Below are 24447 nucleotides of genomic sequence, written 5' to 3' on the forward strand. Positions count from 1 at the left end.
AGCTTTACAATGGTTAAAAAAACCCGACATGTTGTTTAAACCTGATTGCGTTCTCGTGGGTTAAACCTCACAGCTGTGGATTTTGCATGTCGCGGGTTGTTTTACGCCAGAATTAGTGTTATGTCCTCTTTTTCTTAAGCGATATTCATAACAGTCTGTTTAAAAGCGGAAGCAGCTTTGCAAAATGTTCATGAGGGAGATAATTATCATGAAACCATTCATTGTTTTCCTGTAATGCACCTGGCGTCTGCCCCACATGTGCCAACGTGATCTAGGAAGTGATGGTGGCAGTTTGTGCTCGTGTACGTCTTGAACAAACTCCCAGGGTTAAGCTGATAATTAGTCATTATTTTAAACCGGAGGCTTCGTTGCACCCTGCATTCCCTCCTACCGGCTACCTCCTGCCTATAGTCGATGGCTCTTTCCTACGTGATGTGTGCTGCTGCTTCCCAGTGAGCCGTGTTGTTGTTTGTGGGTGGATGTGTGTTCTCTTCCTGTAGGCTTGAGCTGTGTTGTTCATCTCTGTCTGTGTGCTGTGTTGTGTGTGTGTGTGTGTTGGGGGAGGCTGTCTCACCTGTTCATCTCTTGGACTTTCTCTGTCAGTTCACTGTGAGGAGACGGTCAGAGAAGGAGACAGGAGCAAAACTCTCAGGTCGTATAATATCTTTGTTGTTGTTGTTGTTGTTGTTGGATGTTGACTAATACCTGGAGAGAAATGCAAAGTTAAGCTTGAACTTAGTGTTTAGAGAGGTTTGTACTCTATGTGGACATTTAGCAGTGAGTTTTGGACCAGTTGTTCTTACATAGAGTATGTTTACATAGGCTTTGTGTATTATAAAATCAATATAAATGTAGCAGGTTTAATAACAAATGATATGGGCAGCTTAGTAGTGCAAATTCTTAATTATTTAGAAATATTATCATTTTACAAATTGAATATTTATTTTATTATGTTAAGAAAAAGTAATAGAAAAATAATAATGTAATTTAATAGAATAATGTTAATAAAACAAAAATAGTAATTTTATATTATTTTATAATATTATATTGGGAAATAATATTATATTTGAATTATTATTATTATTATTAAAATGAATTATTATTATTATTATTATGTATAATGACCATGCAATATATACGTGTATATATATATATATATATATATATATATATATAAAGAATGATATAAATTGTGTATAATGACCATACAATATATATATATATATATATATATATATATATATATATATATATATATATAATGTATTCCATTGTGTTAAAGTAATTTAAAATTATTATTAGAAATATTTAAAATAGTCTAAGGCTGTTTTTAATTAAATCTGTCTCGATGTAAACAAAAAATAGTAATTTTATATTATTTTTATATTGGAAAATAATATTATATTTTAAAAATGAATTATTATTATTATTATTATTATTATTAAATGTAATATAATGGCCATACAATATATACATATATATATAAAAGAATGATACAATTATGTATAATGACAATACAATAAGAATATATATATATATTATTCCATTGTGTTAAAGTAATTTAAAATTATTAAAAATTAAATTAAATTATTAGAAATATTTGAAATAGTCTAAGGCTGCTTTTAATTGAATATGTCTTGATGTAAACAAACAGAACCACTTATCATTATGTAATCAGTGACAAACAATCATGATATAATTGTTTCACAAGCTAATCAAACTCAAACTAAAAAAAACCCACTTCATTAATTACACACCATTGCTAGATATGACCCTGACCGTAATTAGTCTTGATTGAGTCTCACTTCCATACTCTGCGTGATGTTTGGTGCAGACACACATTCTTTTTAGGACAATTGTCAGTCATTTTTCAATGCAATGTACAGTCACTCCTACTGTAATGCAATACCACGTTTAGTGTAAATAAGAGTAGCTATACAATACTTAAAAAATCATCAATAAGTATCATTCCTTACACTGAGAGTTTTGTCTAGGTCATGCCCATCACTTAATGAGATGAGACTAGTTACGTTACTATAATTAGTACAGGCAGTCACTACAGAAAGCTCTGATAATCTGTCCCGGACAGCCCCGTGTGACAATCAGGACGTTAGCCCAGCAGAGCTTCATTTCCTTGAGTGCCGTTTACGTCATGATGGCATGATGTCATCACCTGTGGATTCACAATGTGCCTTTGTAGGCAACTGGCTTTGCTAGTATTAACACGATTTGTAAGGCAAATTGTCCTGACGTAACCCCTGGAAAATCTGTGCTAGGACAGGCGGAGTTTGCTTTCTGCATTCATAAGAATGTTAATGACCAGTATGAACTCTCATCTCTAGTTTTTCTTTCTGAAAGTACCAGCATACTGTATGTTGTGTTGTTGAGTCCCCATCAAGCTTACCAAAAGACATTCTTGGTAGACCAGATTCACTAGCTGCCATTCATGCTAGTCAGTTGTTGACGAGGTGTTTTCGTAAAATAATTTCCTAAATTTGATGATGGCTTGTGTTGGGATGATCTAGATTGGAGGTCAGTGTGACAAGCTTTCAGTAGTTTCTGAACGTAGAGCTAAAATGCAAAATACATGCTGACAGGATCAATTTTCAATCAACAGCCTCAGGGGGAACATTAGAAAGGGAACTCTATCCTTCCAGCCATCATGGACACTTTTTTCAGACGACATTTTAAGAGGAAGGAGGCAGGAGAAGCCGTGCTCGACGGCCCTGTACCTGAACCCTGTCGACACAGACGGCCGAGCATTGCGGTGCCAACCAGCCGTGCCCGTCGGCGCTCCAGCGTTGGCCTTCCGTCCACGGCATTGGCCCAGCGACGCCGATCCAGCGTCCAACTACAGGCGTTACCCCGAATCACTGGCAGTCAACCGGTACAGAGAAGCAGTGGAAGACGGCGGTCCAGCACCACCACCCCGAAAGCCAATCCTCGCTTTGCCGTACGCCGGAAGAAGGTAGGCAAGCTCCGCAATATAGACACACACCTCCTGGGCCCTTCCATGCTGCTGGCCAGCCTGATTCAGATGACCGAAGAGGAGGAAGAGGACGAGGAGGGCCGTAGTCCATTGCCAGGGCAGGTGGAACTTAAGGGAAGCTGCCCGAAGTTCAGGAGTCCCACGGATGTGCTGTTTTTAGAGGGCGAGAGTGACAGCGATGAGTCCAGCGGGCACTCGGATGAGAGTAGTCACTTAGGGCTGCGCAAGGAGCACATGGAGGAGGCCAGTGTGTCAGACTGGGAAATCAAAGAGTCCTCTGTCTTATGCCAGCCGGACTGCCTTCCTCTGGCTGTGGTGGCAGAGCGTGTCCAGGCCCACCCGTTGATCAGAGTTCCCCGCTGCCTCAGGAGGAACTCGTCCCATTATGGCCACATGGAGACGGGGACGCACGTCCGCTTCTGCCGCGGGAGCCAGAGGAGGCGCCGTCGCCGGGTATCCACCATCTCAAAAGTGGGAAGCCCCTGGCCAGGAAGAGGCATGCCGCTACCAAACCGAAGAAGCTCCACCTGCAACAGGGCTCAGGCGACTTTCAATCCTCTCCTGGGTGCTTATTACGATCCCAGTCTGGAGTCCTGGACTGGATTCTTGTCGTATGTAAAATCTTTTCTGTTGTTGGGTCTAATTGTCATTATATTATATCATGTTGTGCTCAAAATTCAGAGGATTTCGTAGGATTTCCTAAAATGATCTTGAAAACATCCATAAAACACAAAGGCCTAAAAAGGATGGCCTTGCTGCCCTATCTGTCAAATGACTTTGCAGGCAGGCGTGCTTCACAAAATGGATTTCGGACTGGCTCCGGGCCTCCGCCATAATGGTGCTCTACAACAAAAGCGGCTGAACTGTGAATTTTTAATTACTAAAATACTCATTTCTCACTACACTCTAAATAAAAATCCGGAAAATTTTGACAAAACTCAAAAATAGTTAGGTGATCAATTACATCAAATTTCTTAAGTTAGAAATTCAAAGTTTTAAGTAAGCACAACTGGAACAGATTTTGTATATTGTACTCATACATTTTAATTGCCCTCTTGACCTATTTGAGTAGTTCATACATTTAACTTAAAATTACAATGTAATCTCAATTTAAATATTTTTAGTAGTGGAAATTTGGCTAGCTTTAACTAGCTAATTCAGTAAATGCTGGCTTGCTAGTTGGGAACACAATGCTTTGATAGCATTAGCGTAGTATTGATGAATAAGTACAGAACATTTAACATGTATCCGTTCTCAAACCAAACTCATGCTCCACTTATCACCATGATGATAAACCCCCCAAAACCCAACATAACAGAAACTCTTCTAAATTAGCATAGCAAAACATTAGGCCTACACAATACAAAATCTCCCACTTAAAGGGTTAGTTCACAAATGAAAATTCTGTCAGTATTTACTCACCCTCATGTTGTTCAACCCCGTAAGACCTTCGTTCATCTTCGGAACACAAATTAAGTTATTTTTGATGAAATCTGAGAGCTGGATCACTCCTCCATACTAGTCCATAGGCTTCTTGAGGGATTGAAACTTGCCAGCCCCGAAAAGTTATTAAAGACATCGTTAAAATAATCCAAGTGACTACAGTGGCTCAATCTTAACTTTATCAAGCAACGAGAACACTTTTTGTGCGCAAAAACAAACATAAATAACAACTTTATTTCAACTATTCATTTACTTTTCTCTCTGCCTCTAGTCAGGTTACTAGTTTAATAGCGTAAGCTTGTGTTATTGTACGTCACACGCATCACACACATGACCAGTGTCGGCCAATAGTGAGCCTACGTGTGACGTAGCTCTACGCTATCGTACTACGTTAACTGACTAGAGGCCAAGAGAGAAGGAAGTGAATAGTTGAAATAAAGTCGTTATTTTTGTTTGTTTTTGCGCACAAAAAGTATTCTTGTCGCTTTATAAAGTTAATTTTGAGCCACTGTAGTCACTTGGACTATTTTAACGATGTCTTTAATAACTTTTCGAGGCCGGCAAGTTTCAATCCCTCAAGAAGCCTATGGACTAGTATGGAGGAGTGATCCAGCTCTCAGATTTCATCAAAAATATCTTAATTCGTGTTCCGAAGATGAACGAAAGTCGGGTTGGAGCAACATGAGGGTGAGTAAATACTGACAGAATTTTTGGGTGAACTAACCCTTTAACATTAATCTTACACAAAACAAATATATAACACTTACTCTCCCTTTCAAGTGTCATAGCAAAGCATGCTGGGAAATAGAAATTCTTTGTAGTTTATAGAACTCAAAACAATAATTTCAGATTACTCAAATTGCTTAAGTTTTCTAAACTCAAAAGAAAATAAAGTTCTAATTAAACATTAATTTGAAGTCATTTGTTTAATTTAAGTTTACCCAACTCAAACCAATTAAATATTTTGAGCATTTGCATTGAAGAAATTATACAAAAAGTTGAAAAAGTTGGTCAAAAATATACATTTACACAATCTGCCAAACACAAACTTTATATGCTATCTTTATTTTTTAGCTCAACTTTCATGGAATTGAATGCACTATATAGTGAAATATCATCAGTCAGATGAAGCTATCTCAGTAGACAGGGTGTGACGAGGTCATTGGATTAAAATGTGCCTTTTTGCCTGAACACCTCTACATGCTGCCTGTGGAGGCAGCGTTTTTCAGCTTTTGACCATAGTAACCTAATGTGATCCTAAAGTGATCAAAGTTTAAGCTAAACCCTGCAGGGCAGTGGCCATCCAAGCTGGAACCCAGGTGAATGCTTTGTTAAGGTGCATTATGAGAAGATTTAAAAATCTTTCTGTTAAAAAGGTTAGTTTAGGCTTGTAAAATTAAAGGTGCATTCACAATGACTGTCACTGACTATATCGCTGAAGGTCACGAACTTACTCGACAGTTGCTGCATCATGCAATTGCACTCTCCTCAACTTTCTTTTTGCACTCATAATAGAGATGAAGGACATCAGGCCAGTTTGCCACTGCAAATTGCTGTCAGTGTGAATGCACCTAGTAAATGAGAGAACACCACTTGTTGATTAGATACATTTAAATCTCCACTTACTTTGAAAGCATTCAAACTTTTAGATTGAATGCATGCAAGAACAGGTAGTTCCAATGCTTTCATTGCATTGACCTTTTCATTCTCCGTCCTGTGGATACCAGCTCCATGGTGCTCACTCATTAGCACAGCTACTACCATAGCGAGGTAATGTGACTCATCATCACTACTGATCACCCAGTGGGCTTCTAATCAACAGGTTGCTAAGCTTCACTGAATCGCTCTGTAGGGATTAGGACACAAAGGTCAGGGCAAGCAAGGTTTTGATTACAAAAGGATTACAAAAAACCTTGGAAATGCCCCACCTAAAGCTAATGGTGGATATTTGCCTTAACAAATGCATTTCCTGTTTCCTTTGCATAAACGTTCTTGAAAACTTTCTTAGCCATACTACTTGCATCACAGTTCCTACAAAGAGAGGCAACTGTTTTTCTGCTGTGTCTGTTGTGTTAGCATTTAGCATGTTGATGTTTCTGCTCTTTTCTATTGTGAGCATTTAGCATAAACGTTAATGATAGCATTCTCAGATTCAATGTGTATAAAACAGTCACATTGAGTTTTAATAGTATAAAATTGCATCTTGCAAATTTGGTGAGCTAAATAATGTAGGCTTTGCATTATGTATCCATGGTCGTACACAGATTGGAGGCAGAAAACACCCTATAGCTTTCCTAGCCATGCTCCATAATGCTCTTTGTGGGTGGCTGGTGAAAATAGTCTTATTGATTGATACAGAATTAAACAGATGCAATTTAAAGAGACGCCCAAGGCTTTATGGGTGGAACGCAGCATAAAATAAAATGCCAGCTTTTCAGGGTAAATGCTTCTGGTTTTATTGTTTTTGATCAGTGCTTTAATTGACTTGGTTAAGATGTGATGGACACAGTGTGTTTAGTCTTTAATGTCACTGTCATGGTGTTTTTCTCAGGAAAGCCATCGCCAAGGCTGGTGTGCAGGATAACGCAGCTCAATCTGGCTCCATACCTGCCAAATGTGAACCCAACAAAGAGATCTGCAACACCGTGGATTGGACTGTGAGTTACTCATCTGTATTTTAACGGACAAGGTCCTGTAGAAGGCAATCCGTTTGCATTCTCATTCATCTGTGTGGCAGTAAACTCCCATCTCATATCAGTTATCATTCAATAACTTCTTATTAATTGACTTCCACAGGAAAATGCCCAGTTTGGCCAACATGTGTGGTTTGAAACCAGTCCATCTGGAGATTTCTGTTACGTGGGGGAGACATATTGTTTTGCAAAGTCTCTGGTATGACCTATCTTTTTATAAAACACTTACAGTAGCTTGCCTCTATTTACATTTTTTTTTTTTTTTGCACAAGAGCTCTCTCTACTGGTCAGATGTTGCATGCACACATATTCAGATGCATTACTAATGACTGTTTCACTCGGGTTGCATTAGCGGATGCTAATTGTTTAATTTTCTTTTGTCAGCAAAAATCTCTTCCTCGCCACAAATGTGCATCCTGCAAAATAGCTGTTCACACTGTATGCATGGATCAGCTGGAGAAGGTTAGACATTTAGGTTGAACTGAAAACTGAATAGAAATTAGGATGTCATTCTGAAACAAATGAAATTCTTTTTAACAGATTAACTTCAGGTGTAAGGCTTCTTTTAAAGACCCAGGGATGAAAAATGTCAGAGAGGTAAGACTATTGTCCCTTAAAAACAAGCTTTACTGTATGATTATTTTAAACAACTGAGATTATTTGTGTTTCAGACTCCAAACATGAGACATCACTGGGTCCATAGGAGACGGCAAGAAGGAAAATGCCGGCAATGCGGAAAGGTCAGTGCATCACTCATAAAATATGAAATGTGTAATCACCCAGAAAGCATTTATGGGATAATTTTACTCTCCTTCCTCAGGGTTTCCAGCAGAAATTCTCCTTCCACAGTAAAGATATTGTGGCCATCAGCTGCTCATGGTGTAAGCAGGCAGTAAGTGTTGCACATCTGATCTGAAATCAGTTTTCTACAATGGTTGCTACCGTTGAATAGTTTGGTGTCAGTAAGATTTATTTTAAAGGAATTAAAGGTTCTCAAAGCGATCCTGGGTGTTGACGTTCGAATATTTTCAAACAAATCGGAGCTAGACCCTCCCTCCGCCGCATCTCATCTCCTCCCCCTCCCTTCCGTGCTTCCTGAAATAATTGTGAACGTGCATAGTTCTAGCTAATTATATCCTTGTGTGGGTTTGGCGAACATAAGCGTCAATTTAGAAAAAAAAAAAAAAAAAACAATTTAACGTTACCCACCTGTCAAGGAAAAACAGAGCAACCTGAATGTCGGACTGGAAGCCCTTCTCCCGCCGGAGTTCTCGCCATCGTTCAAAAGCTTTGCTACCGATGTAAATTCGGAACTTCGCACGTTCTTTATCCGCCTCCTCCTTCTTTTTAATTTGTTCTTCAGAACGACGTCTCTTTGGTCGTGTGTCGGTAATTTTTCAAACCTCCCTCTGATGCTTCGCTGCTCTCCTTCACACACACACACACACCCTTCATGTGCACGCGCACTAACCCCCCAGACCCACCCTCAAATACTTCTTGCCAGTGATTGGCTGGAACACTGTTTGTTAGGTTTCGTGGTCCGGGTGAGACATGATTGTTTTTGTTGCCGTTTGCGGAGCCTGTGGTGTCTACAGAGACGCGTTTTTTTTACAGTGTGTTTAGGGGACAGGCAGCTAGCCGATAGTGAGGAGACGTTTGATGTATGTGACAAAAAATGTTTTGGCCCAGCATCGCTTAGAGAACCTTTAATAGTTTAATTCAGCAAGGATGCATTAAATCAAACGTGACAGTAAAAACCTTTCATATTTTTTTTTCAAATTGTTTTAATCAAAAAATTCTGGGAAAATATTAAGCTAACTGTTTTCAACATTGATAATAATAAGAAAATGTTTCTTGAGCACCAAAATCAGCATATTAGAATGATTTTTGATTGGCCATGTGACAATGAAGACTAGAATTGCTCGCAACACAGGAATAAATTACATTTAGAAATTCAAATAGAAAACAGTTATTTTAAATTGTAAAAATATTTCACAATATTACTTTTTCACTATATTTTTCATTGATTGAATGATCAACTCCTTCCATTTACATTTAAGTGTCTTGCTCTGGGACACATTGGTGTCTCACAGTGGATTCGAACCCGGGTCTCTCACACCAAACTCATGTGTCTAATCCACTGCGCCATCACCTTCCGAAACCATTAAAAATCTTACAACCCAAACGTTTGAAACGTGTATTATAGTGTATAATAAAATGTATATGAATGCACTTTGATGTGTGTCTTACAGTATCACAACAAGGTTACCTGCTTCATGCTGCAGAAAATCGATGAGACGTGTTCCCTCGGCGCTCACGCGGCTGTCATCATCCCTCCAACCTGGATCATCAGAGTCCGCAGACAGCAGGTACCATCTGACCCAAAGACAGCTGGCTTTATTTGACCTGTTCACTGGACACATGAAGTTCTGGTTGTTATATGCTGGGACTGTCTACTTTTTTCGATATTTAAAACATTAAGTTTATCGTTCCAGTTTTTTTGCTATGTTAACATATATTGTCTGTAATTTTGTCAGAAGCAATAAAAAGTCCACGTAAACTTCCATTCAAAGGTTTAGTGTGAACGTTAATGGAGTAGTTCACTTTAAAAAAAAAAACTTTTGCTGATAATTTGATAATCAGTCGAAAAGAAATTTTTGATGAAAACATTCCAGGATTTTTCTCAACGAACGAAATGACTTGAAAAAAGATTTGTTAATTTTGATGAACGAGTTTGAACAGGAGAGTGACGAATGCGCATCACAGAACAGAGCAAGGCGACCATTTGAGCTTATAAAACTTAAACTTTTTTATTTATTTTTTAAATGAGCAATCATTTCACTTGATAAGACCCTTATTCATCGTCTGGAATCGTTTAAAGCCCTTTGAACAGTTTGCAGTTTGCACTGAATCTGTCTTTTGGACCTTGAACCATTCGGTACCCAATGAAGTCCATTATATGGAGAAAAATCCTGGAATGTTTTCATCAAAACCTTAATTTCTTTTCGACTGAAGAAAGAATGACATTCACATCTTGGATGACATATGGGGGGGGGGGGAGTAAATTATCAGCAAAAGTTTTTTGAAAAGTGAACTACTCCTTTAAGGGGTGTTTTTCCTGTAAGGTTACATTAGATTGGTCAAAAGTGACAGCAAAGAAACACTCGAAAATGCTGGGTTGTTTTAACCCAATTTTGGGTCAAATATGGACAAACTCAGCCATTGGGTTATGTTTTTAAATTTCATTTGTAACCCAATGTTTGAATTTGTCCATATTTGACCCAAAATTGGGTTAAAACAACACAGTATTTTTTAGAATGAATGCTGTTCATCTTTTAAACTTCCTATTCATCAAAGAATCCTGAAAAGTATTATCACAGTTTTCACAAAAATATTAAGCAGCTTGACTCTCTCAAAATAGATAATCATAAGAAATGTTGCCTAAGCAGCAAATCATCATATTAGAAAGATTTCTAAAGGACCACGTGACACTGAAGACTGGAGTAATGATGCTGAAAATTCAGCTTTGATCATGGGAATAAATTACATTTTAAAACGTATTCATAGAAAACATCATAATAATATTTCACAATATTACTGTTTTTAAAAAAACAGTATAAAAATGACCAACCACAAACTTTTGAACGTTATATATGTATATCCTTCAAATAAAGACCCAAAGCACTAATAGTGATGTAAGATTAAGATGCATCGACTGACAAAGTCTTTCAGACAGTGTTTATAACTAGAAAAAGAGTTCACCTGCATCTCAAATGTAAACCCATAAAATGAATATATGCCTATAAACCTGTATAATCTGTCTCCATCCTCCTGTTTACAGGCATCATTAAAGAGCAGTAAAAGAAAGAAGAAAACCTCTCTGAAGGCCAAACCCAGCAAGAAAGCCACAGAGGTAGCAAACACCTTTGAACTACTTTGAATTAAAGTGACACGTATATGTCATATAAGTAATATTTTAATATTCATCTCTCAGCAGGATGGCAAATGGAAGCACTTTGTCGTGAGACCGATTCCTTCTCAGCTCATGAAGCCTCTGCTGGTGTTTGTCAACCCGAAGAGTGGCGGAAATCAGGTCAGAACCGGCACAGAGTTTTTAGTAGATAGAAATGTTACTTTACAGCCACATAACAGCACTTTATCTGTAGGGAACCAAAATCATCCGCTCTTTCATGTGGTACCTGAACCCACGGCAAGTGTTTGACCTGACTCAGGGAGGTCCGAGAGAGGGGTAAGAGATCATACATCATCCTTTCTTTATTTCTTCGCTCTGAGCTTGTCTTCTTACAGTTTCTCGTCTTCTTTTTAAGGTTAGAAATGTACAGCAAAGTGCCCAACCTGCGAATCCTAGTTTGTGGCGGAGATGGAACGGTTAGTCAAATATCTGTGCTCTTATCTAGAGAAAACTGGACTGTGGGTTAATTATTGCCGCTCACACTGTTTATGTGCACAGAATGCAAATTTTTCAAAAATGCAACGTTATCGACATGGCCTTTACATATCAAATAAATGCTGCCTTGACTCGACTCAAAGTCACATTGCACTAAAGAGTACCTTCAATGTCCAATGTGACTAATGAAGCAGACGTACTATCAGACACGATTCATGAATAGTGCCTTTGTTGAATAATGCCTTTCAATTTAACTTCGCCTGCACTTTATCCAAGACAATCCTTCAAATATTGGCTTGACTGACACTTCTGTTGAATTGAAATGTATTTGATCAGGAAGCTCATGGGGTCCATCACGTGTTGTGTTCTCTATATGCTCTGTTTGGACAGGTTGGCTGGATTCTCTCAGTGCTGGATGAACTCCAGTTGAACCCTCAACCCGCCGTGGCCGTGCTGCCCCTCGGGACGGGAAACGACCTGGCCAGGACTCTCAACTGGGGCGGGGTATGAACCTGAATCCTCTTGGTTGTAATGTTCTCTCATTAATGTATAGTTATTTTGAAGTATTGGAAGCTTAAAGGAGTAGTTCACTTTTAAAAAAACTTTTGCTGATAATTTACTCACCCCCATGTCATCCAAGATGTCCATGTCATTCTTTCTTCAGTCGAAAAGAAATTAAGGTTTTTGATGAAAACATTCCAGGATTTTTCTCCATATAATGGAGTTCAATGGGAACCAAACGGTTCAAGGTCCAAAAGACAGTTTCAGTGCAAACTGTTCAAAGGGCTTTAAATGATTCCAGACGATGAAATAAGGGTGTTATCAAGCGAAATGATTGGCCATTTAATGAATAAATAACAAAGTTTAAGTTTTATTCTCAAATTCTCGCCTTGCTCTGTTCTGTGATGCATGTTCATGACTATCCTGTTCGAACTCGTTCATCTAAATGAACTAATCTTTTTCCGAGTCAATTCGTTCATTTTGTTGGTTGAATGAACCAAATGACTCGAAAAAAGATTCGTTCATTTTGATGAACGAGTTCAAACAGGAGAGTCACACAGAACAGAGCAAGGCGAGCATTTGAGCTTATAAAACTTACATTGTTATTTTTTTTTTAAATGAGCGATCGTTTTGCTTGATAAGACCCTTATTCATCGCCTGGAATCATTTAAAGCCCTTTGAACAGTTGCACTGAAATTGTCTTTTGGACATTGAACTGTTTAGTTACCAGTAAAGTGTATTATATGGAGAAAAATGCTGGAATGTTTTCATCAAAAACCTTAATTTCTTTCCGATTGAAGAAAGAAAGACATGGATATCTTGGATGACAAGATCCAAGTTTATTAAACACATAAACTTGGTAATACTGACAGATTAAAGTGGTAGAACAAGAGAAAATTACCTCACTGTCCATTAAGTTTTTATTGTTTTCTGAAAATGTGTGTACTTGTGGACTTCCAGGGCTACACAGATGAACCGGTGACCAAGATCTTGTCCCATGTGGAAGACGGCAACATCGTCCAGCTGGACCGATGGAACCTGAGCGTGGAGCCCAATTTAGAGGCCAGTGATGAGGAGAGAGATGAACACCAGACCGACAAGGTCAGCTGACACCAGTAGAGGGCGCTAGGCTTCAGCAGAAGAACACCATCCTCCCAGCTTTTCCACTACACATCCAGTTTTGTGTTGAAATGAATGGTAAGGTAGAGCTAATGACTACTCCACGTCTATTTCAGCTTCCCATTGACGTCTTCAACAATTATTTCAGCCTCGGATTTGACGCGCACGTGACATTGGAGTTTCACGAATCCCGAGGTGTGTCCACTCACTCGTGTAATTTGAACATGGTTTATAAAACCAAAGTTTGCATATATAAAATCAGTGGTTTGTGAAAGGATTCAAAGAGACATTGTTTTGTTTTTCTCAGAGGCTAAACCAGAACGGTTCAACAGTCGACTTCGCAATAAAATGTTTTATGCAGGGGTGAGTGTGTGTTCATTAAATCATGTAGATATTTAATTTGATTCTTTGTGTGACACATTTGTTCAAATGCATACTCTCCTCTGCAGACAGCCTTCTCAGACTTCCTAATGGGCAGCTCTAAAGATCTGTCCAAACACATCAGGGTCGTGGTGAGTTGAGTTAATTTATATGTACACTTTAGGGATAATATGTCCGGATGGGCTTGAAACCGACTCAATCTGTTTGGTACCAAGACTATTTGTCAAAACGTTTGTAATATATATGCATACTCAAAATATACAATGTTCCCTCCCTCATAGGCTAATGGTTTGTTTTTCATTTTGTGTCCAGTGTGATGGTACTGACCTAACCAGTAAAGTGCAGGATATGAAACTGCAGTGCCTCCTGTTCCTCAACATCCCCAGGTAAACTGACCTATTATGTAACTATAAGAGAACATATGAACATCCTGGTATTAATTCATGTGCTATTTGATATAGATCCTCTTTATTTTGGCATGTTTGGTCTTGAAATGTAATCTGATGTCAAATTTCAGGGAACTTGGCCTGAAAACCTCATTATAAAAGAGATTCCAAGTTCCAAATTATGTTTATTCCAGGATAAAACATAATCTAGAAATGAGAAACTAGACTAGAGTTCGTTAAAATGAGATCATCCCGACTGAGCTCGGCATTATGTCCTGTAGATATTGTGCTGGTACGATGCCATGGGGGAACCCGAGCGAGCACAATGACTTCGGGCCACAGAAACACGACGACGGGCTTATCGAGGTCATCGGCTTCACCATGACCTCTCTGGTGAGTTTCACTGCATCTGTCCTGCATGAATCCACGAATCCATCCTAAATGTTGCTGCTCTGTCTGTAGGCGACCCTGCAGGTCGGAGGGCACGGCGAGAGGCTTCACCAGTGTCAGGAGGTGATCCTGACCACCTTCAAACCCATTCCGGTGCAGGTGGATGGAGAACCCTGTAGACTGGCTCCATCCGTCATACACATCACTCTCAGGAACCAGGCCAACATGGTGCAGAAGACCAAGAGAAGAATCTCTCTACCACAACTGTATGAGTCAGTACAGTCCAACCACAGATCTATCTATCTATCTATCTATCTATCTATCTATCTATCTATCTATCTATCTATCTATCTATCTATCTATCTATCTATCTATCTATCTATCTATCTATCTATCTATCTATCTATCTATCTATCTATCTATCTGTCTATCTATCTGTCTATCTATCTGTCTATCTATCTGTCTGTCTGTCTGTCTGTCTATCCATCCATCCATCCAATAATTCTAAACTATCCATCCAATATCCATCCATCCATCCATCCATCCATCCATCCAATATCTATCTATCTATCTATCTATCTATCTATCTATCTATCTATCTATCTATCTATCTATCTATCTATCTATCTATCTATCTATCTATCTATCTATCTATCTATCTATCTGTCCGTCCGTCCGTCCGTCTGTTTATCTTTCTATCTGTCTGTCTGCATTTAGTAAATCTGACTGTTGTTTTCTCCTCACAGTCAGCAGCCCATGCCAGAGAAAGTGCAGATCCAGGTGAACCGCATCAGCATGTGTGATTATGAAGCTCTTCATTATGATAAGGAGCAGCTCAGGGAGGCCTGTGAGTATCTCTTCTTGTCATCCTCTCTCTTTTTCACAGCTCTAAAAACAACCTTCTCATGCACTCCTGAAAAAACCCCCTCTGCTTTCAAAATACGACTTAATTTAAATGAGTCCTAACTTATCTTTCCTCTTTTCTTTCACCTTGTCAGCGATTCCTATGGGGATAATTACAGTTCCCGGGAACAGTGATTTGGAGACATGTCGGCAGCATATCGAGAAGCTACATGAGGTGCTTTTCAGCTTGTTGAATGCTGGTTAGAATATGTGCCAACAGGCAGATTTGGCAACAACCTCCTTCCTTATTTGCAAAAGTAAAGGGGAGGATCAGAACTCTCAAAGTTTGGCTTCAAGTCAAAATGAAATCAAAACGGAGTCCATTTACTTTCAAATATAATACTCGCTCCACCTCTAAAAGGACTTTGCTGTTCCACTTTGGCATTCAACAGCCTTTTTTTCTTTCATGATTCAAATCCTGTCCTCCAGTTTTTTTGTTCCTGAAAATACTTCTTCAGTTAGAAAATAAATAAGTCTAAGTATAACAAAGTCAAATAAGAACACGTCTGTGTTGATGCCTCTCCTTGAAAAGAAAATGAATATTTATTTAATTTAGCTTGAAAGCTGTCTCTGAAACACAAACGATGTGTTTTACCTTTAAGAGTCGCTAGTATCCATTTTAATTACAGCCATTCAGGCCATGTGATATTGTGCATGTGAAACCCATGGCACGTTGACTTCCTGTTCGATTACAGTCAGAAAAACACATTGTGACTAATTGAACTCACACAGTGAGGCCGTTTTGGACGGGATCCATTTTTCACTCGCACTTTCTGTGTTTTTTCTCTTTAGGAGGGGGATGGTATAAATACAGACACACTGCACATGCCAAAACTTTCACCAAAATGGTGCTTCCTTGACTGTAAGTAGTGCAATTCGAGCTTTTCGAAAAAGTGTGATTATGACATATAACTTAGGCTTTCTATGTTAAATCATATTTGTGAGAATCACTGATAATCACGTTTTCCCCTCTGGCTTGATTACAGCTACGACTGCAGACCGTTTCTACAGAATAGACCGCGGTCAGGTACCTACGAAAGGAAACTTTGACGTTTTACATGCGTGTTGCATGTCACACTGTGCCTTTTTACCCTACAGCATTGCATTTCTCTGCAGGAGCATCTAAACTATGTGACGGAGATCTCCCAGGATGAGCTTTTCATCCTGGACCCGGAGCTGGTCACCAAGGAGACGGTGGGCACGTCGCCCGGTATGCCGGGAGCGATGGAAACTGTTGGGGGATGTTCCAACAGCTCGGACCAGTTTGCTTTCCCTGCCTGCTCTCCCGGGCCTTCTCCTCTGTGCAGGTAGATTGGGAACGAGACTCTTCGGATGACAAAATGTGTGGTTAAACCTGATCAATTCGTGTCGTTAGGGCTGCAAACAGCTTTTGCACTGCCTCAAGATGCAATTTGATGTCGCTTTTTACTTTGATTGATCGTTTTAACACTGTAGTCTGGCACAGTACATGCGTGGGCGAGTTTTTCTTCGCCTGTGGGCATGACAATTCTGAAAATGGCCCCAGAAGAACAGCAAAAGCTCACTAAACCCCTGGTGAAGACATGCTCGCAAAAGCAAATCTTCATTAAAGAACTAAAAAAAAAGTGTCTTGCTGTGAATTTCTTTTTAATTTTGCCAAAAAAGTCTCACTTACAAAAAAGTACCAGAAAGTATGATGGTATTATTACGTCGTTGTTTTTTGGACTTGTAATATGGAAATGAGAAAAGCATGGTATATGAATATACAGTAATATGACATATAGTGGGATCTAAAGAGACCAATAGAAAAAGAATAATTAATTTGCCATTTATTTATAATTTCATACACTTTTAATGTAATACATTTTAATTATAATTAAATACTTATTTATTAGAAAATGTTTAATATGAGTACTATAAGAATTAATCATTGTAATAACATATATTCAAATATTAAACTATACTTTATTATATATATTTTATATATATATATTAGAAAAAAATGATAAATTATATTTTCAAATATAATAGTTTATTTTTAATTCTTTACATATGAAAATATATTTTGTTATCTATTTTATATGTAAAATATTTTTAGCATAACAATTTGAGTAAACCTTTGATCTGACATTTTACAGAATATACTTGAGTTATAATTGTATATTTGTTATAGTTTGTGTGTATAAATATATATGTTAATATTAATACAGTAAACTATTATAAATATAAAAAAATAATAAATTACCTTAAATTATTTAAACTAACATATATTTTATTATATTGTTTTATATGATATATTTTTTAATATATAATAATATTAGTACAACAATTTAAGTAAACAGTTGAACTGAACTTTTATTGAAATAAAAACCTATGTTCATATTATTACTACTATTAATATTAAAAAAAGTATAATTATAATAAGTCATTTAAACATTAAAATATATTTTATTATATTTTTAGCTTTACAAAATAACATTAGTATAGCAATTTTGAGTAATATGTTTAACTGGCATGATATTCAGAATGTTTTACTCCTTGATACATCCCTAAATACATACATATAGAGAAGCTCGAGTGTTTGTGGTAAATGTGTAACACTAGACTGAACCGAACGCGTTCCTTCCTGTTTGAAAACGAAAAATGACAGTTGCTCTTCAGCTCGAGTCTATTCCCTCAGGGGAAGTATTTTTTTGTCTGCGTATTTGCGTGCGCATCTGATGGCGAGACCGAGAGAGTGAGAGACGGTGACAGTGTTTTTGTGCCAAAGTCTACTGTGAACACTAAAATGAGTCCATCCAAGACAGGACAGCCCCTCATAAAGGCCCCTGCTATTAAACACTCATTTATCCGTGTTTACATTCCCCCTCCCCCTGCCTGACGCACAGCAGATCGCTGAAAAAACACACCCCATCTGTCAGACCTCATTGCAGCGCTTGTTCTGTTACTGTAAATTATACACATCTCACAAACAATGAGTTTTCCCGCCCCCCACGCGGGAGGACGGCATTGTAAACACATCGACCTCTCTGTTGTCTGTCCATCCCATCATGCTCTCGCAGGGTTCATCAGACGCATGCTGAAGGCCAAATGGAAAGTGTGAGCCCGGATAGTGACCCACACATGCAAAGCGATCCAGAGAGCCCCTCAAAGCAAGGCCTGTGCAGGTACAGCTCAAACCCAGGGCTTTGGGCTTTAATTCAGTTTGGATTGTTTCCATGGACACTATGTTTTATATTATGCCATGGTCTTTTTATAGCAAACATTATTACTAGGCTAACCATGTGATTCGTTGAGACTCTCTAATGCCCATCTGCACCAGCCCTTACGGAAAAGCACTGTGGCGGTACAATGATACCATGGTACTTTGATATGTACTATGGCACTGAATGACTACCATATTCATGTCTGCATTGCACCATAATAGTGTCATTTTTTTGTTAGTGAGAGAGCAGAAGATATCCATTTTTAAATGAATATCTTACATAAGCTTGTCTTTGCCCGATGTCTTTCATTTTGAAGGAGAGGAGCAAAAATGATGTATATCAGTCGTTCAAACACATTTGATGAGGACTCAGTGAATGTGCCAAGGAGGTACATACAATATTTGAGCATTATGATCGCTGGTGAGACACACAAATGTAGTCGGTTTTGTTCATTAATCGTGGTATTAATGCTCATTTTTAATTTTACAGGCTAGAATCCGCATGGAATGACAGTGATCAAGGTACACACACACATAGAATATATATATATATATACATACAAAGTATAATCTGTAATTAACTAGACTATATTAACTAGAACTAGAGTATATAGTTAAATGTATTCAATTTTTTTATTAATAATATAATAAAAGTAATTGTTTAATAGTACTGATATTAATATTAATAATATATTTATATATATAATATAATTAACACATACTCATACATTTTCTATAATTAGATTTTCTATAGATATACTATAATTTTAGATTTTTTTATTGGAAAAATACAGTAAAATGCTAAAAATGTGTACATTTTCTATAATTAATTTAGTTAAATTTTCCCCCATTTCTTAACTAGAACTACAGTATATAGTTTTTTTTTTTAAATTTTTATTTATTAAAGGGATAAGTTAGTTCACTTTGAAATACATTTTTTGGTATGTTTTAGCTTACCTCAAGGGCATCCAAGATGTAGGTGTCTGTTTCCACAGCATTTTCAATTTTGATATTTTTTGGTCAAACCGTTGTTGTCTGTCAGTCCTATAATGCAGTTTTAGGGGGTCCACCTCAAAGAGCATGCACAGAGAAGTCAAAATTAAACATGATTTAATGACTCGTAAATAAGTACACACTGTAAGTAAGTAAGTACACACTGATGACTGACTAAGACACGAAACGAGCGGTTTGTGTGAGAAAACGAACAGTATTTATATAATTTTTACCTCTAACAGCCGTCGAACTGATCTGAATCCTCTGAATCAGATGTCCAACTGAACCGAACTGAACCGTCTCCAGACGTTACGCCGGAAGTGATCTCTCGCGACTACGTCACGCATTGTTTACACGGAGATTTCGGAAGTTTTACCTTTCACTAAACATATTTAGATATATCGAAATCGTATTTCATTGCGATTTCCTGTATATCTAAATATGTTTAGTGAAAGGTAAAACTTCCGAAATCTCCGTGTATAAACAACGCGTGACATAGACGCGCGAGAGATCACTTCTGGCGTAACGTCTGGAGACGGTTCAGTTGGACATCTGATTCAGATCAGTTCGACGGCTGTTAACAAGAGGTACATTTTCTATAGATATATTATAATTTTTGTTTTTTATTAATACAGTAAAATGTGATAGATAGATAGAATAATTATAATAGTTTAATAATACTCATACATTTTCTATAATTACATTTTCTATAGATATACTATAATTGTATTTATTAGATTTTTTTATTAATACCGTAAATGCTAAAAAATGTCTACATTTTCAATAATTTTTTTAAAAAAAATTCCCCATTTCTTTCAGAATCAATAAATTTGCTGTTTGATGCCGTGAAGTGTGACGACATTGAAAAGGTAATGAAAATATAAGCGATTCAGGCAATATGATGCATTAGTGCTGTGCATGGCCAGAGCCGATGGACTGTTTCTCTGCTCGGGATGTTCTCAGCTGGTCCAGGTGCATGAAGAAGGGGTCAGTCTCTTGGTCCAGGACCGTTTCGGCTGCACCCTCCTCCATCACGCCGTCGTCTCAGGCAGCAAAAACATTGTGAAGTATCTCACTGATAATGGTGAGTTGGTTGGACTTCATTCTTTGACTTTGACTCTGGTCACGTTTCTAATCGTCTTTGACTGTTTTTGGGGAACAGCTCCAGCCTGCATCCTGGATGTGACGGAGAAATCAACGTGAGTAGTGCTGGAGCGTCTCAGGCTTCTTTTTCTCGATTTCATTTGTGGTTTGAATTTGAAACAGCCAAAGGTCACGATCTGTGTGTGTGTTGTCGTCGTCAGAGGAGAGACGGCTCTACACAAGGCTGCTGCTCTGTGTCAGAGGACGATCTGCTGTTATCTGGTGGAGGCTGGAGCGTCCCTCATGAAGACTGATCTACAGGTGACCTCATGCATACCTCACTAGATTTACTTTCATTTCCTTCGATTATTTTTAAATACTCCAGATACTGCAAAGGGGGAGGCCATTCTCCACTGCAAAACAGTACATATATTATTGGATTTGTTTTTTTATCTATAATTGCAAAATTTTCATTGTGATCCATTCATTTATCTATAAATCCATCCATTCATCTATTTATTTATATCCATCCATCCATTTAACTATATCCATCCATGTATCTATATCATCCATTCATCCATCCATATATCTACATCCATCCTTCCATCTATCTATCCATCCATGCATCTATATTCATCTATCAATATCATCCATCCACCCATCTATCCATTCATGTATCTATATCATCCATCCATCTATCCATCCATGTATCTATATCATCCATCCATCCATCTATCCATCCATGCATCTATATCCATCCATGTATCTACATCCATCCATCCATGCATCTACATCCATCCATCCATGCATCTATATCCATCCATCTATCTATAACATCCATCCATCCATGTATCTATATCCATCCGTTCATCCATCCATGTTTCTATATCTATCCTTCCATTTAACTACATATCCATCCATTTATTTATATCCATCCATCCATCCGTTCATCCATCCATGTATCTATATCCATCCGTTCATCCATCCATGTATCTATGTCCATCCATTCATGTGTCTATGTCCATCCGTTCATCCATCCATGTTTTTCTATATCCATCCGTTCATCCATCCATGTTTCTATATCCATCCTTCCATTTAACTACATATCCATCCATCCATCCATCCATTTACAGTATATATATCCATCCATCCATCCATCCATCTATATCCATATATCCATCCATCCATCCATTCATTTATTTATATCCATCTGTCCATCCATCCATGTATCTATATATCATCCATCCGTTCATCTATATCCATCCATCTATATCCATCCCAGCAAGAATTTAAATAAACAAAAAGTGGGAAAATGTTAGAAAAAATAAACAAATGCAGTATTATTTATATTATAAAAACGGTCTTTCCTTCATCCTGCAGGGTGACACTCCAAAGATGTACGCGGAGAGAGCCCAAGACCTCGAGTTGGCCGAGTACCTGGAAAACCGACAGCACCACCAGATGATCCAGAGGGATGACCATGAAACGGCTGTGTGACCGCCACCAAACAGAGGCGTATCCCGTCTCTCCCGTGGCCGGTTAATCCGGGACGGCCACATGTTAGCGACGCTTTGAGGCAGCATGTGTGCGGAAATTAGTTTGTTCGCTCTCTGTATTGATTGTAATGCCAAAAAGACAGTGTTTCGTGTCATGTTCCAGAATGCATGGGTTTGCTACGTCGCGTCCAGCTTTCAGGCCGTGCAAAGCTGCACCGTTCTGCTCCTTAAGACACAATGTGCAACGTTTTGGGAATTTCAGGGCTGAAGTACCATGTCATGTATAAAAGTGGCTTTCACTGAACTACTTTAAATGAAAACCAGATGAACCTCATGTAAGATTAACTGCAGAGGTTTTTTTTTTGCTGCTTCTGAATTTTAAAATTCTGATCGCATATCTAATAGTTTTACAGAGTTTATGTGACCGTAGTCCACTGGAAACTTCCTTTAGCTTGGCTTCCACTTCACATGTTTGTTCTGATCGGAGATAGACGTTGTTTTCATTGCCTCCTGTGTTTAAGAATGCTTCCTCAGCTGTTGCTTACGGACAGTTTCTCTCTTTGTGGTAAATGCTTTAATTTCCTAAAAACATTCCATTAATTACTACTTTAGATTGCATCAAATCAATTCTGCATTCTCCATATATATTCTAAATTGTAATCATTTGTTAGTCAATAGATTTGCCTTTGGCTATTTTAATGCCATAAATGTGCGCCTAAATGAAAGAAGTTGGGATCATATCTTTTAGCGTGGATTGTTTGCACTGACTGCTATACTTTTGAATTCCATGTGATTTTAGTTCACGCAGCAACTTGAACTTGTTAGTTTTGGTTTCCAGCCAAACGGAGCATGTTAGTTACACAGAAACATAGGTTTAAGGCTTAATCCTGAGATATAAATCACATTTTCAGTGACGAAAGGAGGAAACTAAATACGAGTTGTCATGGGTTTTGCATTGGTGCGTTACAGAGTTCTATATATTTATGTCATCGTCTGCAGTTACAAGGTTTAAACTCCTTTGTATTAAACCGGGTCACTTTATGTCCATGTAAAATTGACTAAAAGCTTGAATAATAAGACAGGAAAGCTGGTCTTTTTTTACAAAGCAGCCATTTGACAACATTACGTTGTCGGCATTGCCAATGTGTGTTTGTGGTGAGATGTCATTATGATAGAATGTGTATTTTGTCAGTGCTTTGTATGAGTTGCTATGCAATTCCAAATAGATGATACATGTATATAATCTGTCAAACATTTTAAAAATGTGTGAACAATCTGTTCCTACATAAAGGTCTTTAATTTGTATGTGATATGAATTTAGATAATGCTTTATTTATAAGAGTAGATAAGAGTTTTGTTTGAGGAATAGTGATCTATTTGTTCTTGGGTCTGGTTTGTTATTGTCAACTTGGGGGAAAAAACGAATAAAGTCTTTAAAAATAAGTTTGTGTATTTACTGAATGTACTTTTAATATGGGGTTTAATTGACTGGGGATATTTACATATGCAGTCTGAATACACATCCGTCATCCTCATTACTCTCTCATTCTCTTATCGCACAGCAATGGCTCTGTTCAGGGTTTGGAGCACCGGGTGGTAAGCAGTGTATAATGTTGAACTGTGCCTCTCCATAGGAGGGTCTTTATGTCTGGATGAGTTACCGGCAATGATGGATGTGTTGACATTTGTGACTCATTTATCATTTCGGTGATAAGGTTATTGTTTTCTCTCTCCTGCTCCAGCTCTATTTCTGGAGTAGGGAAAGGACGTAAATCAGTTTAACCTCAGCTCAAACTGCTTATTCTAAATCTGGGAGAGAGTGTGTTAAGTCAAAGAAACATTCACACAAGCTCATCTGAACAGAGAAACATTGGAGATATATATAGGTTTATATAGCACATTTCATACACAATATAGTAATTCAAAAGGCTTTAAACGACACACAGGGACAGAATAGAAAGATAACTGAATTAAAATAAGGGACAAAAAGGGAAAAAATAATTTGATAAAGGTATTAGATTAAATAGAGGACATTTAAATTTTACGCTCGAAAACGATGAGTATCAAAACTATATATTATCCTTGACAATTAAATTAAAACATTAAAAATAGTAACAATTTAGATTAACTAACAATGAGCAATACATTTGTAATATTTCATCTTTGTAATAACATTAGTTAATAATACAGCTGTTCTTTGTTTGTTCGTGTAAATAATTTTTGAAAAAAATGTTCTGGTACTAATGTGGTTAACGAATGAAACCTTATTGTAAAATGTTATCAATAAAATACTGAGGGGAAAAAATGGTGTGTTTGTTTACCTTGAAACAATAATAAATATTAAAGAAACTGCAGATAGACAGATAGATAGAACAGAGAACGCTCCATTACCACATAATTTTATCTCAAATATTAATAGATCCTTCGTAGACTTACACGTAGAGAGAGAGAGAGAGAGAGAGAGAGAGAGAGAGAGAG

At 37.7% G+C, this 24447-nt stretch overlaps 1 protein-coding gene across 2 annotated transcripts; it reads left to right on the forward strand.

Moving 5' to 3' along the window:
• The first annotated feature begins 464 nt into the window (after positions 1–464).
• dgkzb (diacylglycerol kinase, zeta b) lies at positions 465–23412 on the forward strand. 2 transcript variants are annotated; one of them, XM_039666029.2, is made up of 34 exons: positions 465–652; positions 2618–3600; positions 6984–7089; positions 7229–7324; positions 7510–7587; positions 7666–7722; positions 7797–7865; positions 7946–8017; positions 9378–9494; positions 10967–11038; positions 11123–11218; positions 11292–11374; positions 11454–11514; positions 11924–12037; positions 12995–13135; positions 13270–13348; positions 13461–13516; positions 13603–13665; positions 13847–13920; positions 14202–14313; positions 14383–14582; positions 15057–15157; positions 15309–15388; positions 16006–16075; positions 16200–16240; positions 16330–16520; positions 18255–18359; positions 18715–18786; positions 18888–18919; positions 20210–20259; positions 20354–20474; positions 20553–20589; positions 20695–20794; positions 21854–23412. In XM_039666029.2, exons 2-34 carry the CDS (start codon positions 2663–2665, stop codon positions 21968–21970), a joined length of 3801 nt encoding a protein of 1266 aa, XP_039521963.2. In that variant the 5' UTR covers positions 465–652; positions 2618–2662; the 3' UTR covers positions 21971–23412. The 2 variants fall into 2 exon arrangements, with proteins under 2 accessions (XP_039521963.2, XP_039521962.2); XM_039666028.2 differs by having other exon boundaries at positions 466–652; positions 11120–11218.
• Positions 23413–24447: the final 1035 nt, after the last annotated feature.

Source organism: Pimephales promelas, chromosome 25 (genome assembly GCF_988280905.1).
Source record: "Pimephales promelas chromosome 25, fPimPro1.hap1.1, whole genome shotgun sequence".
Taxonomy (NCBI): domain Eukaryota; kingdom Metazoa; phylum Chordata; class Actinopteri; order Cypriniformes; family Leuciscidae; genus Pimephales; species Pimephales promelas.